The 18,710-nt window shown below is 40.0% G+C and overlaps 1 protein-coding gene across 5 annotated transcripts in view; it reads left to right on the top strand.

Annotated features, from left to right (window-relative positions):
- The window catches only part of POU2F1 (POU class 2 homeobox 1), a 204,459-nt gene extending 186,153 nt beyond the window's left edge, over window positions 1-18,306 (top strand). For 4 of the 5 annotated variants that reach the window (XM_010371799.2, XM_030936357.1, XM_030936356.1 and 1 more), the window contains 3 exons: window positions 2,860-3,205; window positions 3,919-4,007; window positions 6,416-18,306. In XM_010371799.2, the coding sequence (XP_010370101.1) occupies window positions 2,860-3,205; window positions 3,919-4,007; window positions 6,416-6,726 (746 nt within the window). In that variant the 3' untranslated portion in view covers window positions 6,727-18,306. The remainder of the gene's footprint in view (window positions 1-2,859; window positions 3,206-3,918; window positions 4,008-6,415) is intronic. The other variant, XM_030936354.1, reaches the window with a different exon arrangement.
- The last annotated feature ends 404 nt before the right edge of the window (window positions 18,307-18,710 follow it).

The raw sequence follows: 18,710 nt of genomic DNA on the forward strand, positions 1-18,710 counted from the left end.
GCTTAACCCAAGGTCACAAAGATTTTGTCCTACTTTATTTACTAGAAGCTTTATTGTTTCAGTTCTTATATTTAGGCCTTTGATCCATTTCAGTTAATTTTTATGCATGGTATAAGGTAAGGATTGAAATTCCTCTTTCTGCATATGGATATCCAATTTATAAATTGTACCTCAATAAAAGCTGTTTGAGAAAAGACAAGACAGGGTGGGAAGCACAGGGAAGTGCTAGGTACTATATACACATCTTGGCTGTCGCTTCCTACTGCCCCTGTGAGGTGGGTGGTGGCATCTTATTTTGCTGTTGAGGACACTGAGGCTCAGCAACACTAAGTTCACCAGTGAAAGTTACCCAAGTAATTAAATTGCCAAGTTGCCAAGAATTTACAGTCAGGAAATACATACATTGATTAAAACATGACTTACTGGCTGGGATAATTTAAAGATAATTTTAAGTTGTTATACCATAATGCTTATATGACTTTTATATTGGAGACACCTAGAACAATTTCGAATGGTTCTGGAGTCATCATCTCGTGGCCTAGGTTAAATTCACTGATAAAATTTGACTGGAATTTTCTTTGCAAACTTAAGGGATTTAAGAAAACAGTTGGTGAATGATTTGAAGGTGGCCAGAGAGTAAAAAAATAACTATTTTAAGCCTTTTGAGCTCAAGATATTAGGACTTATAAAAATAGGCAATTTCAATTTCAGAACTTTGAAAGGGAAGTGGTACCCATAGGTAAAATCAGGTTAGATAAGGTGATAAATTGGTCAAAAAAAGATTGAAAGTACATTGAAATTGCTTAGCGTGGAAGAGAAATAAGAAAAGATGTTCACCTTACTATACAACAGGGGGCATGTCTTAAGAGAAGATTAAAGTGAAAAAGGGTATATGAATCTGCCTAACACAGGACCCTACACAACATCCAATGTTCAGTGGTAGATTGTTCTGAGAGATTTAGAACCAAAGAAGTAATGAACGAAAATAGAATTCATAGTATCTACAAAGGTGTAATGATACTTAGGGGCAGTGGCAATAAAAATAAATCATTTATATTTTTCAGAAAGGTAGACAGAGGAAGAAAACCTTCCTTTTTATTTACCAGTAAGAACATTATGTTTACCTCATTCATTTGGCAACCACTTTGGCACAGCTTTATAGGAGGTGGAGAAAGTAGTGAGTGCTGAAATAGATGATGTCTGAGTCTCTCCCAACCCTGTGACATGTGATAAAAACTGAAGAGTGGAAATGAGAAGAGAGTTCAATTCTAGGTGTTCTTAGTACAGACCAGAGGAAGGTTTTAAAACAGATTTGGGAAGGACAAAATTGCCTGAATTTGTAACAAGGTTGTTATGAAAGAAGAGCATGTTCTGAAGCTTGATAAAAGATTTCATCACCAAAAAATGTTATTATTGTATATATATATATGTTTAACAGAGTCTTGCTTCATCACCCAGGCTGGAGTGCAACGGTGTGATCTCAGCTCAATGCTACCTCCACCTCCTGGGCTCAAACAGTTCTCCTGCCTCAGCCTCCCAAGTAGCTGAGATTGTAGGCTCCCACCACCACGCCTGGCTAATTTTTGTATTTTTAATAAAGACAGGATTTCACCACATTCGCCAGGCTGGTTTCAAACTCCTGACCTCAAATGATCCACTCACCTCGGCCTCCCAAAGTGCTGGGATCACAGGCGTGAGCCACCACACCCGGCCTTGTCTTACCATTTTCAGTGGGGCTATTAGAGATGTTTAAATTACATATGTCTTGTATTTCTGTTAGACAACGCTGATCTCAAACATTAAATAATCCTAGCGAATGTGTTTTAGTGTTTAGTAATGATATATTTAATGTTAGTCATTTATATCCAAATGTTCATTGTCCTTAAACCAAAAGCATAGTCAGGCACTTTTTTCTAAAAAGTTCCTAACAAATAATTTCATTCTTGAGACAGAGTCTTGCACTGTCACCAGGCTGGAGTGCAGTGACATAATCTCAGCTCACTGCAACCTCTGCCTCCCAGGTTCAAGCAATTCTCCTGCCTCAGCCTCCTGAGTAGCTGGGACTACAGGCGCCCGCCACCACACCCAGCTAATTTTTGTATTTTTAGTAGAGATGAGGTTTCACCATGTTGGCCAGGATGGTCTCGATATCTGGACCTCGTGATCCGCCCACCTAAGCCTCCCAAAGTGCTGGCATTACACGTGTGAGCCGCCATGCCCGGCCTACAGATAATAATTTCTTAGATCTTAATTTTTATGCAAGCTTTTATGAGATTCATAGTATCATTGTGTGTGTGTGTGTGTGTGTGTTTTTTTTAACCACAGTGGACTTTTTGAGAGCTAATTTTTATTACAGAATAGTTGCTTGAATGTAGAGAAGGCATGTAGTCATTTTTATTCTATGTTGTTGTTGATACTGAATTCTTAGAAAAGTATATAACTTTCTGTTTTTCTTCTCCTTGTTTTGATTTTTCTGAGGAGACCACTAAGGAGATTTCTGAATGAAAAGAGCTTTACAGAAATTTTTCATCTTTTGTTTTCTTTTTCTTCCCCAGAGCAGTTGTATTCCATAATTAGAGCTTGTATGATTCTGTGTTTCTTGAATAGGAAATAGGCAATGGAAAACTTCTCTGTTTCTTCCATTGCTCATATCTCTTAAAGTAGGGTTCCTAGCTGTGATTCTAAAATGTTTGGTTTTGTAGTTAATTTCCATAGAAGCACTAAACTAGGTCATTAAAGAACAAATTTACAAAGTGGTAGGTTAATTATTCCATTGATTATAGAGTTTAGCTGAGTAAAGCCACCATTCTTCCAAAACCATTTACAAAAGGTCATCTTCTAATCTGTTTCTCTTTTCAGGCACTTCAGACACCACCTCCAACAACACAGCAACCGTGATTTCCACAGCACCTCCTGCTTCCTCAGCAGTCACGTCCCCCTCTCTGAGTCCCTCCCCTTCTGCCTCAGCCTCCACCTCCGAGGCATCCAGTGCCAGTGAGACCAGCACAACACAGACCACCTCCACTCCTTTGTCCTCCCCTCTTGGGACCAGCCAGGTGATGGTGACAGCGTCAGGTTTGCAAACAGCAGCAGCTGCTGCCCTTCAAGGAGCTGCACAGTTGCCAGCAAATGCCAGTCTTGCTGCCATGGCAGCTGCTGCAGGACTAAACCCAAGCCTGATGGCACCCTCACAGTTTGCGGCTGGGTAAGGCGCTTTCTCATCTCGTTGACATCTGAGGTGGAGGTCATCCCTGGAATTACTCATAGGGGAGACTTTGCATCACTGACTTAACTGGGGGGAAAAAATGTCTTTAAAGCAGTAATCTCTTTGAAGTGGGCTGTTTTGTGATCATACAAGGACCTTGATTATAGTTTAAGTTTCTTAACACCCTGGGAAGGGCAGTAGTCATACCTTTGTTTCCAGATGAAGACCCAAAATATCAGGTCACTAATTACCTTAGTGACGGGGCCAGGAAGAAAGCCCAGAATTCTTAACTCTTATTTTCCCCATTAAACTCTCTCAACTGCCTACTTCCTAATTCTCAAGCATAGATGAGAGATGTAATGGGAGTCTCAATTTTATACTGTTATTGTCACACATAAGAATTATCTTGTAAATATATCCTTTTCTCTAGAATGTTTCTTTCATTTTGGAAAAAAAGAAATTAAGTCATTCAAAGAAAGGTCAAAATGACTGTAAAAGTTTTACATTTTGTGCTGATCATAACCTCGTTTGTACAAGTAAGCATCCAGGAAAGCAGTAACTGAGAAACACAAACCATAGAAGAGTAAAGAAAAGTAAATATTTCCACCTGTTTCCCCAGCTGGATTTTCCTTTTGTAAGTTCCTTTTGGTGTGTTGTCAAAATGAGACCTGCGTCTCCATGGTAATAAAGTGACTCCTCTTTTGGACTTGCAGAGGTGCCTTACTCAGTCTGAATCCAGGGACCCTGAGCGGTGCTCTCAGCCCAGCTCTAATGAGCAACAGTACACTGGCAACTATTCAAGGTCAGTAGAAGTCTTTTTCTCTCTTTGGTGGTGTGCACACATGTACACGTGTGTGTGTGTGTGTGTGTGTGCTTGAGAGAGAGAGACACAGAGAGAGATGGAGGAAGTCTGCTTTGCTAGAGGTAAAAGTGATGGGAAAGATAGTCAAATGCTGACTAACGTGTTCTTGAGAACTAAGAAAATGTCCTCATTAAAAAGCTTTGTAAGAAAAGTATAGGTGTTAGTATGTGAGTAAAAGCAGGAAATATACTTAGTTTGGTATATGGTAAGAAACCAGAACTTTTATGCTGATATTGATCTTACGTGAATAGACTTGAAACCAGATTTTTTTCCCCTGATAAGTTTATCCCAAGTATTAATCCAACACCCATCTCAAGGCAAACTTGACCAAGTAAGACTCTCCAGTCCCCATCCCCACTCCTGAGAAAGCTGTGCATAGGAAAGTCCTATGATGAATGAACATTGGAACACATCAGGTGGACCTCAGGAGTGCTTTTAATTCTCATTAGGTTCTGCTCTTTTTATATCACCATTAGTGTAGAACATATATTCTGTTGGATTATAATGTCTCTTTTCCAAGTTCAGCTGGGTTCCTTTTACCTTTTAGCATGTTACCCAGGGCAATATTCATTCCATATAGTGAAAGGTTCCGCTTGTTTAGTACCTAAGCTTTCTGTCTAAAAATGTTTACTGTTATGTGATTCAGGGAGACAATCTGAGAGACATCACTAATGACTTAGAATTTTTTTTCTTAAAATTAAATAGTTTTGATGAGAGGCTGAGGCAGGGGGATCACTTCAGGCCATGAGTTCAAGACTGCAGTGTGCTATGATCATGCCTGTGAATAACCATTGCACCCCAGCTTGGGCAACACAGTGAGACCCTGTTTCTTTAAAAAAAAAAAAAACAAACCGTGGTTTGTGCGTAAATGAGAGTTCTCAGGGCCAAAAATAGCTATTCGCCAACCTAAATTAAGATTAATATTTCACAGGTGATGTCTCTGACAGTGTACTAGACAATTACAGACAAAACCACACCATGGCCTAGATTACCTTACATTATATTGACTTTCTGACTGACTAAATCATACCTGAATTGGTTAGCTCTAAAGCTTTTTTTATATAGTAATTTTTTTTTTTTTTTGCAATAGAATTTGTAATAAATCACTTTTTCTTCTGCTTTATTGAATGTTTCTGTGCTGTGGGGATCCTACAAAGGCAAAATGTCTTCCCCAGGGCATGATTGATACTCTGAAAAGATCTGGAACTGGTCTATGACCCTAAGTTTGGAATCTCAGAAAAACTTCAAGCTGCACTAAGTCTCACTGTTCTGTACCGTTTGTATGAACAAGGCCAAAGTCAGAGGCATTCCCTTCAGCTATATTTTATGTAAGAAATCAACCAAATGTGTAATGCCGTCAGAAAATCCCTCAAATCTACATGTAGGAGTGAGGTTATATGGGTAGGGAGATTTAGGAATGTTGCCAGACAACAGGTTGAGATATTAAATGAGAGTCTCAATTATTTTAAATAAAATGTTGATGATGTCTTCTTTGGGGGAAGCAACAGCATCATAGAAAATTTCTCGCCCATTAAAGCACATCCTAGCCTTAGATCACCCACATGTGGCCACCTACATCATTATGTCTGATTTCCTGCTATATTAGATTCATCATTCTCCTTTGCACAAGTCATAGAAATCAAATGTTTAGCCTCAGGAAGTGAGAAATTAATTATACCTTTTACTTTATTTGGTGATACATAATTTATTTTAGAACTAAAGCCTTTTTCAAGATGGTTTTCATCTTGTGTATCGTAATATAGAGCAGTGGTCCCCAACCGTTTTGGCACCAGGGACAGGTTTTGTGGAAGACAATTTTTCCACAGCCACAGTGCGGTGGGGTGGTTTCTGGATGGCACCGTTTCCACCTCCGACTTTGCTCTATGAGAATCTAATGCCACCACTGATCTAACAGGAGGCAGGCCCACCACTCACCTCCTATTGTTAATGTTTTAATCACTTTAGCTAGTTTGTCTTTTGAACAGAGGTAGTTTAAAATCGGCAGTCTTCATTAAAGACAAAATTATTGGATTTATCAAATATGTCTAGGTAAATGAAATAAACTGGTGATTTCAAGACAGAAACATGACTGTAATTCATTAGACAGTTATTAACTGTCTTCTGCCCCTGCTCGTGCCCATTAAATTAGACATTTCAGTCTTTCAGGCTCTTCAAAATTATAAATAAACTACAATTGGTATCAGTATAGCACTGCGTTTGAGGAAAAAGGGCTACACTTTTTCCCAGTGAGTTGTAGGAAAATGATAGACTTTTGGTGTGTTATTTGGCTTCTCCAGGATGATGTTAATGTTCTCATTTCTGCCTGTTTTGGGGGTTTTTGTCTGTAGCTCTTGCTTCTGGTGGCTCTCTTCCAATAACATCACTCGATGCAACTGGGAACCTGGTATTTGCCAATGCGGGAGGAGCCCCCAACATCGTGACTGCCCCTCTGTTCCTGAACCCTCAGAACCTCTCTCTGCTCACCAGCAACCCTGTTAGCTTGGTCTCTGCCGCCGCAGCCTCTGCAGGGAACTCTGCACCTGTAGCCAGCCTTCATGCCACCTCCACCTCTGCTGAATCCATCCAGAACTCTCTCTTCACAGTGGCCTCTGCCAGCGGGGCTGCATCCACCACCACCACCGCCTCCAAGGCACAGTGAGCTGGGCGGAGCTGGGCTGCCAGAAGCCTTTTTCACTCTGCAGTGTGATTGGACTGCCAGCCAGGTTAATAAACTGAAAAATGTGATTGGCTTCCTCTCGCCGTGTTGTGAGGGCAAAGGAGAGAAGGGAGAAAAAAAAAAACCACACACCACACACACACACACACACACACACACACACACACACACACCAGAAAAAGAAAGAAAGGATGGAGACGGGACATTTGCCTAATTTTGTAATAAAACACTGTCTTTTCAGGATTGCTTCATGGATTGGAGAACTTTCTAACCAAAAATTAAAAAAAAAAAAAGAAACAAAAAATCAAAAACAAACAAAAATAAGTGAAAGGACTACTTATCATTTCCAGCAGTCATGATGACAAGTTAAGGTGGGTTACCAATTCCAATATAGGAAGGGGATTTCTTGTTTGTCTAAATTTCTTTTTTTCTTAAAAAAAAAAAATCATTTTTATGGGTCTGTTGTACAGGCCATTAAGTCATAACAAGGTGTTTATAATCGTATCAATTGTGTTGGGGGTTCCTTTCTTAACTGGTACAATTTAGGCAGGCCTGTATTACTGTATCTCTATTATTATTGTTGTTGTTGTTATTGTTTTATATATATATATATATATATATATAGTTTGGACATGTTTATTATCTCTTGCTCCTGGATCCTATTTCAGTGAGCTCCCACACTGTGGGGAGGGAGGGTTTTGGGGTGAGGGGAGACTTCTGTTCTTAACTGCGGGGAATGTTCTTGCTGGTTTCCTTATCCTTGATGACTCTTACAGAGGTGCTAGAAAATTATTTTCTTTTGCCACTTATGCAAGAGGCTTGGTGCAGAAGCTGAAGGCAGTGTGTGCAAACACTCCCATTCCACACACGCCCCTTCCCCTCCCCATATCAGGTGGTGCCTTTGGAGCACTTTTGTGTAGGAAGGAATTCCTGCTGAACTGTAGCTCTCACTCACCCCCAAATCATTGAATGACCCTGAGGCCCAGATCCTGTGGTGCAACAGTGCTGCTTTCTGCTACTTTCATTGGGAACAGCTGTACATGTTGCAGGGCAGGATTTGGTTCCGAAGAGCAAAGACTACTGCAGACACCTGACTTGGTGGTTCTCCTGATTTCTTATCTCCTGAAAAATGCTCCTACTGTTGGTGTGTTTGTTTGTTTGTTCCATTTTGTGGAAGTTTTTCATCCAAACTTTAACTTGGCAAAGAAAAAAAACTGACTTATTGAAATTGGGAAACTTTTCCCTTTTTTTATTTTCTAAAGGAATTCTACTAGACTATTTTCCATTGATAATATATACAAAAGAGGTATGATGAGAAGAGTGTAAGGTTACCACCTTTTCCTCTAGAGAGCCACAGACTTCCTTTCTACTGGATGGCTTATAAATTCCTCTAACCCTGAGATTTTTCTTGGTTCTCTGACTAAAGGAGGCACTTATTAGCCGGGCTGGGATCTGTAGAACCTTTGAAGAAGGACTTTGAGCAGGAACTTTGCACACACCTTAAGTGTCTCCTTGGTTTGTTCATGATGCTCCTGCTAGGTAGGTCTGAATGGCAATACACATCTCTTTACTCAATGTAGAAAGTAATTAGCTCCTGTAATTATTTTCAGGGTGTTTCTAGACTATATAAATGAGCCCATTGAAAAGGAAGAGCTTGTGAAAGTGGATGAAGAGGAATAAGGATAACTTGGAGATTAAATTCCCCTTTTGTCAATGTACTGTTACTATGCCATCTTTACCAAAAAATATTCCAAAACTGGATCACTGCAGTGCAGCTCATCTAAGTTCCCCTTCTTATTGGAGTTAAAGGTTCCCATTTGGTGGCTGTGGGTGCTTGCTTAAATCTCTGGTGGTCCCAAGACTGCACTTTTTCTCCCTTTCGAGCTGGGGATGTAGAGAGAACTTACAGGTGATTTTTATTCCGATTGCTTTTGTTTGTGTCCACAAGGGAGCTTGGATTCTGTGTACTTGTCTCTCTTTACCATTGTCCAGAAAGGCAGTAAATACAGACACATTGTGTACTTTTGTGTGTGATTCAAGTGGGAGACAGTCTGTTAAAAGGTCAGAAACATTTTAGTCCCCTTTTAAATTTTTGTTTTAGTTTTTTTCTATCTTGTTTTATTTCACAAATATTTAATTACCACCCCTAAATTTCCTCCTCTTACCCTTCACCTTCCCTAAAATCCTTCCAAAATCAGTGAACTGCAAGCAGGGAAACTAACAAATGTCCATTCACCCTTTTTGTGTGGTGTGTTTTTTTATGTTTTGTTTTGTTTTTTAACTAAGCTTGAACCAAAGTCAATTTTTAGCAAGCTGCTGTACTAATGGACTAGTTGATAACGTGCAGTTCAGACACATCGAGGAGATAGATGCTACTGACAATTTCTTTTTCATTTGTCTTTATTAATTTTATATAAAAGTTGCTGCTTGTTTTTAATCTTTTATGTTGGTAAATTGTAATATCCTCTGGGCAGACATTAACTTGATGTTTAACTAGTTTATTAGGTTGGTGTGTAAATAGAATGACAATGTCAATTACTAATTTCTCTCCTCTCCATTCACTTTTTCTCTGTTGTAGTTAAATGTAATCTTCTATCCTGACTTGACATCTCTACCTTTAGTCTGTGCAAATGATTTTAGGGCTATCAGTAATGCTCTAGCTGCCCATAGTAATGAGTCCCTCCCTTGGGAGTGGTGAAACTTAGACGGAAGGATTCAGGGAGGGAAATGCTGATACCCACTATACTGGATTAGAAGTTACAGCATTAATTTCTCAAAATTGCTACCAAAGGAAGTATGGAGTCCCAAGGGACTCAAGCTCAGTGAGGTAAGACAAAGGGCAAGGAAAGACTGTTCGGGTGTTTTTTCTTTTCCCTCACGTATGGTTTAGAAAATGATCCCTTTCCCAAATAAAACTCACCAACAGACTTTAATATTAGAAAAGATACTAAGCTTTAAATGTCAATACAAGGGTCTTTTATTCCCTACCCTGTCTATATTTTCTACTCAATTTGGGATAAGGGGATTCTGCCTTTTTTATGTGAAGCACTTGATGAGGGTAGACCAGCATAGAAAATCTGTTTAAAAGAAGAAATAATCTTCAGGCAAAGATAAATCTTTAGATAAAAATAAAATTTTTTCTCTTTTTTTACTTATTTAAAAATAAGTTGTGAAATGAAAGGTACATTTACATATGTACTCACGAAACACTAATACAGCTTTTTGGTGGTTGTTTAATTTAAAATCAACTCCCTATCCATCATCCCTAGATACTTTACTTATATTGCTTCATGAACACCTTAGTCATTTTTTACTTTACATGTATATCTTTTTATCATCTCAAGAAATGCATTTTGAATTGATGAACTCTCTTCTGAGCTAAGGTACTCAAACTTAACTTTTAGCCACCTTATATGGGAGAACCTGGAAACTAAAGGGGGCCAGGGACCATTTGACCAAAAAGAGGTGTTTGGTGGAGTTTCTGCATTTCAAAGAAGAAAGGCCAGATAGGTCATCACAATTCATTGTATTATCCTTTTTTCCCCCTTAATGGTTATGCAAATTTTATTTTATATTTCTGAATTTGGTTAGCACATACTAAGCCAAAGACTATTCTAAATGCATTTATAGTGAATCCTATATATGCCCATGGTAATGGGTCCTCCCTAAGGAGTGGTGAATGTAATTGTGTGAATCCTGCTTATCACAAGTGGTGCAATTTGGTCATAAACTTTATTTATACCTTGTATACATCTGAATAACAGAGCAGAAAGACCTAAAAAAGGGCTTCTCACAGGAACAATATTACTATGTTGTTCTAAGAAAAAATAAGTTGAGTGCTGTATTTGTGTTTCTGAAGTTCTATAGGCAGCATTTTAGAATTAAGAAAAACATTGTGTATATCCATTAACTGATATAATTCACATGTCCTTTTATTTGTTATCAGAAAGATCAATACTATCCCAATTTATTCAACTTGTTACCCAAGAAATGGAACCAAAGGAATCCAACTTTCATTTTGTGCAGAATCATACCTATTTATACTTAATGCTAGCACTGTAAGAAATAAATCTTTTTTGTTTAAAAAAGGGAAGATAAGATTAAAGATTCTTAGTGAGATCATCTTGCCAATTTGTTGTACATCTCTCATTCATTGTTGGGGGAAAAAAGCACAACTATACCTCTTTAATGTTATTTTCTTCCATTATCCCTCATTTATTTGGGAAGATAAGGGAAACCTTGTCTGTATTATCCAGAAGCACAGATATTTGCTTGACACAATATTTAAATTCAGCCCAATCTTTAACATTAAAAAATTTTCTTTTTAACTTGCTGGAAAAATCCGATACATTGGCAAATATGGGGAATTCATGTCAATTTTGTTTCGGGTGGGGGAGGTCTTTGTTGCCTAGGCTGGAGTGCAATGGCACAATCTTGGCTCACTGCAACCTCTGCCTCCTGGGTTCAAGCGATTCTCCTGCCTCAGCCTCCCAGGTAGCTGGGATTACAGGCGCCCACCACCACACCTGGCTAATTTTTGTATTTTTAGTAGAGACAGGGTTTCACCATGTTGGCCAGGCTGGTTTTGAATTCCTGACCTCAGGTGATCCGCCCACCTCGGCCTCCCAAAGTGCTGGGATAACAGGTGTGAGCCACCGCGCCCGTCCTCATGTCAATTTTTAAAGTGATAAATCCTGATATTATACATTTCAATTAGTGTAGAATAAACGCTTGGCTTATAGAACTCTCTATTCTTAGTCTAAAGCTGTTCCCAAACCAGGTCATCCTCACAAAACATTCTTGACCAAGAAACAAGATAAGGTCATTGAGACAGGAAGACAGAGGAAAAGCCTCTTGCTTTTGTTTCTTCCCAAGAAAGGAGAAGCCCTGCCAGGGAGAAGTCAGTAGTATCACTGACTTCCCCCATCACTGAGTGTAGGGTGTGGTAACAAGGAGGAGGCAGGGAATCACCCTGACAGGTGGCTCTGGCCTGGCTCCTGGGGGCTCTTCCGAAGACCAGTCTGCAGTTTGAGGAAGGGCCCCAGCAATAATTCATTTGGAGAGCTTGGCCAAATATTTTCTCATTAATCAGCATCTAAACTTGATGAGCTTAAAGTTTGTTTATTAGAGTTGAAAACATTAAAAGATGATTAATACTAATGGGAGAAAAATACTAAGGATGCAAAATTTAAAATTTTCCAAAGTAGACAAGAATTGATGGGTTAATTTGCTCATAACTGATATGAGTTTGCTTTTATATGTATGTGGAAAGCATTTAATGTGTGATGCTGTTCATAGTCCTGGCTATTTGATGTCATTTTCAGTTTTACAACATTTTGAGGATGACAAAATGGTAAATCTTTCTCAGCGTTTACAAACTTCCCTTTCGAGAAGTGAAGGGAAAAATCCTTCTTTGCTATTTCTGTAAGAAGAATAACTAAGATCAGCTATTACATAGGTTTGCATGGATGGTGTACACAATACAAATGTAAACTTGGATAGGAATAGGATAAATAAGTTGCTTTCATCATAAAGGCCAGTCATCCATTTCTTAATCCAAAGAGATTAAATATAAATAGGACACCCCTGAGATTTCCAGTAAAGTATTTGAAAGGATTCCACTGGGAGGGCAGGGAATATATTTTTTCTCAGAGTCTTCTAGTTTGTACCCGGTTTTCTATATGGTTTGTGAACTGTAGCTTTAAAAAAAAAATTTTTTTTTTTGTAGTTTTCTTCTAACCTTATTCATTAAGTTGTTCCTTGTTTTGGCCCTTGTACTCTTGGCCTTAGCTAAAAGCAGTAAATGTGAGTGAATTTTGTTGATTATGTCATCTGGATCTCCTTTCCTTCCCTTCTTTTTCTCGTTGAATGGTGGTACCTTAATTTGGGTAACAGCTAGCTTCTGGCACCTTCATAAAATACCTCAGAATAGCTTAGCATTGTTGCAAAACTGGTTTTAAACTAAAAACCAAACAAATAAAAGAAAAAACTTTATAAATAGTGGAAATAATTCTAGCTGTAGCATTTAGTCGAACTAATGTTTATTATGATCGATAAACATGATTGATGCTGTATGTATTTGGGATCCTGTTTATAGGTTACAATTTATAGGGTTAGGGAGGGTTGGGTGGGGGAAGAGGAGAAGCTGATTATGTTAGAAGGAAAACGTTGCTCGTGTGTGTGTGTGTGTGTTTCCTTGTATCTGTCTTGCCAAAGGAAACTTGATTTTCCCTGTGATTGGCTTTGGCCTCTCTGTGGTCTGATCTGCAGCGGTGTGTGGTGGCATGCAGATAACATATGGGGTGTCCAGTAGGTTCAGGGACCCAGAGGGTGCATTTACATCCCTTCCTATGGTTGCCCATGCCCCCCAGACCCTGCCAACCTCTCTTAATGATTCATACCTCTGTACATAGCAAAAGCATAGGCAAAGGATGAATGTGTGAATGCCTGGATGTGCAGTTGAGAAATAGAGGCAGAAATAGACATGCACCAATTAATTTGGAGACAAGAGGTGAGTGATTGATGTGTCTTAAATCTAAGAAAGTTAAAGTGAAACAGGTTCTTTGTGTTGCCCTCTTGTCAAGTTACTGAATGTTGTGCTAATAACACAACATTTTAAAAACTTACTTTTCTCATACCAAGGCTAGTTCTATCTAGACCAAAAACACAAACAGGATAAAAAGCAAACCAAGAAGTTGAAAGCTAACCTGCCCACCTCACCCCTGTGATATAAAGTGTGGCCCTTAAGGATTGGTTGGTGGGATTGAGGAGAGAATTATTCTTGGTGGGAACGTGAATGAGAAATGATGCTGGCTTAGAAAAAATTACAAGGCCTTTCTGCCCATACTCTGGGACAGACTTTCTTGGCTCCCTGAGTTTCAATATAGACTGTATCTCCAGAAAGGCTATTTTTTTAAATAAATGATCTCACAGAACTTAAGTGGGATTTGGTTTAGATACCAAAGACACTGCTAATGTCATTGCTTATCCTTAAGTTTTCAAAACAGGCAGAGGGAATAGGAGCAAAAAGCCAAAATTTGGAAAAGCTTTACTTTATCTCTTTCCTTCCCTTTTCCCCTTTTCCCAGTCCCCTGCTTTTTGAAGGAAGTCTCCTTGGTTGTCCTGGCTTTGGAAAAGAGATTTATTTTGTTTTGCTCTGCTGGCTCTGTAAAGATGGATCGTTGCTCAGTGTAGCAGTGATGTTCTTGGAATTGCTGAGAAATTTGGGGAGGGCAAAAGATAGGGGTAGAATTTTTTCATCATTTCCCTTTATCTAATACTTTTAAATAGAACCAGTACAGCCTATATGAGTTCAGACAATATTTACATGTGGTATCTCCACCTGTCTCCTGTAAAAGATAAGAATTTTCAAGAACAGGATTATGTGGAAAACCGAAAGATCTTCCCTTACTCTCCTGTAAATGTTTTGTTCCAAAATGTTTTTATATACGGGCTCTAGGGAGTCAAGTAGTTCATTGTTTTGGTGTACTATTGGTAGGACACAGAAAGGGAGAGAGGGTAAAGAAATATATCGCTGTCTGAATATTGCATCAAAAATGATCAGGTTGCAGAACTTCATGAAAGCTTTGCTAATAATCTTACTGTTCTGACATTATGTAAAGGTGGTATTAATATTGTATGACTTTTCAAAGTGCTAGATAGGTTTATAAGTAGGTAATAGGGATGTTGAAGATTAGAGCACTTGAAACAGAAGTTCTGGGAAAATAAGGTGTGTGTAGTGGAACACCGCTTTGAGCACAGAAACAAAGGTCGCTTGGGCCTGGGAGAGAAGATGTGATTTATGATTGTTTCTGTGTCCCTGTATCTGCCCACCCTGCACAGGGCTCCACCACGCAGGGCCACCTTCTGGTTTAAACCCAGGACACTGTCAAAAAGTTAAGACCCCGAAACTAATTTACTGTAAAAAAAACATTGAGGACTGCTGCAAAGTTTCCCCATGTTCTTTGTGCACTTCGTTCATCTTTGTGTAAGTTAGCCACAGCCTCCTCACAAGAGCAGCTTACGGCGTCTTTCATAAATTGACTGTGGCATTGAGTTCTCAAACATTCTATCCCAAAGTCTGCAGGCAGACAGCTGGATACAGCGCTGTGTATAAAATGAGACGTCCACACACTAGAGTTTCTTAAGATTGGGATCTCTTTCAAATGATAAAGGACAGAGCCAAGTAGAGAAAATACTTGGTGCTCCCACCCAGCCTTAATGAGTCTCATGGTCTAAAAGCATAGGAAGAAATGAAATGCACTTTCAGAAGCTAAAATGACAGTGTCTGCTACAAAAGACTGTAGTTGTAGGCAGTCGGGGATGCCATGTCCTTGGTTCCATTCCTGCATGAGTCTGCAGAAGGCACACACTTTGTAAGAGCAGAATGGACTAGTGCCAGCCTGAATAAGTTTAAAACTGGAAACAGTTGGAGAACATGGAACAGGTTGGTGCAGGGAGCCTAAGATTTTGCAATCATATTATAACATTGGTTTTTGACAACATAAATAGTGTATCTTCCCTAAGGTCAGGTCGGGGAAAGAAAGACTTCCAGCTTCTTACCTCTGCATGCATGGGCACGTGTGCATTGCTCAGTCCGCAGGAGGTCTCACTCCACAGGAAACGCTCTCCTCCCACATTAGTCTGTACTTCCATCCCCTCATCTGTGGTAGTAGTGAAGGCTAGGTGAGTAAGCGTGGGCTGTTCTACCCACCAGAAGTCCAGGAGCTGTTGTATACCTCATTTCTAACTCGTGACCGAGTGACTTGCTTTAACTTTCTCGAAACCCTACAGAGTTGCCAAGTCTGCCCTCCCTCCTCTCAGTCATGTTAAACTCTGGCCTATAGCATCATGGGACCTGTAGCCTAGGGTGGGACCCCCTAAAGCCTCTGAATGTTGCTGCTTAAAAGCTACTGCAAACTGAGGGCAAATTGCAATCTTCTATTCCTTTTTGTTGCAAGGGGTCTTCACAGGTCTCTTAACATCTACTTTCCCTGCCACCCTGCCTTTAGGGGCTGGCCAGCTATCCACACCCCTAACCCACCCTGTGTTTCTGACAGCTGGCCACACACCAACTTCTGTACTTGCCTTTTCCTTGGTGGGGTAGAGGCCAACACCTTCTCCTCTGAGGCCTCAGGGTTCTGTTTCTCTTCAGGACTTTGGGTAGAAGGGAAGACACCAAAGGCTCCTTTAAGCTGACTGCTGCATACACATTTCACTTTTTTTCCTTTGACATGACCAAAAATATCCAAATATTTAAGTTTATTATTATTAATATTATTATTATTTGACAATCTTATATCCAATGGGCTCTCTAGAAGCTGCATCCCCAGCCCTTTCACCTTTTCTTTGAATGTAGTTCCCAACCTTCAATTCCCACCCCTAATGCTGACAAAAAGCTTAGCCAGGTCATGATACTGCTGCTATAAGCCAGGGGAGGGTGGTTTCTTTGTTTTGTTTTGTTTTGTTTTGTTTTTTAAATTTCCAGCCAAAACCAAAGATTTCTTAATGATTGTATAAACTCAAAACAAACAAAAGAACCAAAGAAAAGGGAAGTCTTCAGCATCAGTCCAGTCTGTGGTGTCCTGGCACTTAGAAGAGTGAGGCCACGGCAGGTGGGGCGGGAGGACCCTCTGACCGGATCAGAAAGGGCAGGCAAGCTGTTTTCCACCTTCCAGGGTCCAGCACAGGTACATGCCCGTAGCTTTGGCCCTCACAAACTTGTGAGCATGCCCTGAAACAAATTGGCAGTTCAGATTTTCCAAAACAAAAGTCAAAAAACCTCATCACCACCATCAGCCACCCTACACCAACCAGGGTCACTATGGGGACTTAGCACAGGGCCTAGGGAGGGTGGGAGCTGCTGCTGGACTGGCCCGAGGACTCCACAGAGTGGGGGACGTTGAAGACACTGGCGCACGATTGGCTGCTCTGCTGGGTGCTTTAACCTCTGGGGCTGGGCGAATGCACGCCAAGGTGCCCTTCTGAGCCTTTTTTCTCTTTTCCTGTACTGGAACTGCTTGGAAGTGGCTGTCCTGTTTGCGAGAAAACATGCAGAAAGATGATCAAGCTTTTCATTTCTCTTTATTGTAGTTTTGTTTCCTTTTTGCAGCACCACTGTGCAACTATGCATTGTACTTCACAACCTTTTGTGCTAGGTAGATGCCTGTGACTTTTTAACTTGGGGGGTGGGGGGATTGCAAATGAAGGAACTTTTTACATGGATCTTTTTAATCTCAGTTGATTGGGGGAGGGGGGTACTTGGTTCTTGGGTCATACAAGCTCTATCCCAAAGCAAAATCCAAATGTTAATAATATTAGCCTGATGCAGATACCAAAGATAATTTCTTTCCTGCAGAACCTTAGACTCGTGTATTAAGTACGATTACCCAGCACTTGCATTAGTCTAACCTCAGTAATTCCAAAGCTTAGATGTATATTTTGGTATATTTCTGGGATATTAAAAAAAAAAAATGTCGTTTAACTTCTTGTTTGTTTCAGTGTAATGCTCTTAAAGTCATAGCATGAAAATAATTGAACTGTCCTATTCTTAGTAGTTTGAAATAATAGTATTTTTGTATGTTTTGGGTGTGTCTATGTATGTATTAACATAACAGTTTTCACTGCCTAGGTGTTCATAATAAAAAAGAAAATGAAAAAAGTTCTGAGTGTACAGAATATTCAATAATAACCTCCCACCTGGTGTCAATTTAGATTGCATATCCCTCGTTGCTGTTCCGAACTGGGATTTTGTTTTCTTTTAAAGAGACAGTGATCGTGTTTTTCTCAAGATGTTTTCTTTCTCTCTTTCAATATCTTAACTCACTTTTTCTCTTCTTCCTTTTTTGTCTTAATTATTAATTCAGGGGTGTTTGTCCACTGTTGTCAAGGGAGGGGCACAAGGGGAATTGGCCCCTTGGCCTCCTAGAACTTTTTGTTTTATGTACTTTAAAATGTGAGTTTGAGTTCTTCTTTGTGGAAACTTAAGATGTGGTGTAAATGATTCTTTCCAAAATTGTCCAGCAGCTTTAATGAGGCAGTGACAATTCTGAGGTGGTTTATTAGAGTCCTTCTACATTTCTCTTAGATAACTCTGCGCTCTGGGTGGCTATTGTGTAGCCTTACTGCCCTAGAGCGCCTGTTAGCCAAATATTTCCCCTCTGATAGGAATATTTTATAAGAATCAGCTGATAACTTGCGTGCTGGACCTTGTTATCTGTGCCCCTGGGAGACACGTTTTCTTGGTTTTGAAAACCTGAAACACAGGCAACTTTACATTTTGGGGAATTAGCTGATGCCTCCCGAGGCCTGAGGAGGTGGTGGGGAATATGAGCGGTGCTGTCTCTCTCAAAGTGCCCTTTAGATGATTCCCCCTCCTAGGGCTGCCTGCAGGGGCTGTAGGCTTGGGAGAGATTGTGTAGGTGACAGTGAATCAGAATGAAATGGTAGATTTTGTGTAGATGCATTTGTCTGCTGTAATTTTTTATATATATTAAACTTACTGTAACTGTACAGTTCATTTCTGTTGTAAAACATCATTAAACCATTTTCCAAGTGTTTTCACATTGTTGGAGTTTCTTTGAAATTGCTGTGTTGGTATTCTGGATGCTTCACATACACATTCTCAGACTCTGCATAATTCAGCTTCCAAATTATTTTTTCCAAGTGCTCTCAGGAGCCCCAGAATCACCGTGCTTCCTGCCCGGCTCCACCCTTCCTCCTGCACTCCAGGGGGAGCTATGGCCACTGCATTTCTCCCTGCCAGACCCTCAGTGTGGTTTCGTGGGACCCTGAGTAGCAGTAGTCTCCTTCAGGCCCAAGTACTTTGTGTGATCAAACGTGCAGGCCCGTGATTGATCTTGCAAGGGAGCTAAGCTCCATCTCACTGTGTATTTGACTGCAGAACTGGGACCGAACTCAACTTTTTCCAAATTTATTGTTTAAACTGCACTGCCCCTCTAGCATTT

The sequence above is a fragment of the Rhinopithecus roxellana genome, chromosome 8 (assembly GCF_007565055.1).
Source record: "Rhinopithecus roxellana isolate Shanxi Qingling chromosome 8, ASM756505v1, whole genome shotgun sequence".
Taxonomy (NCBI): domain Eukaryota; kingdom Metazoa; phylum Chordata; class Mammalia; order Primates; family Cercopithecidae; genus Rhinopithecus; species Rhinopithecus roxellana.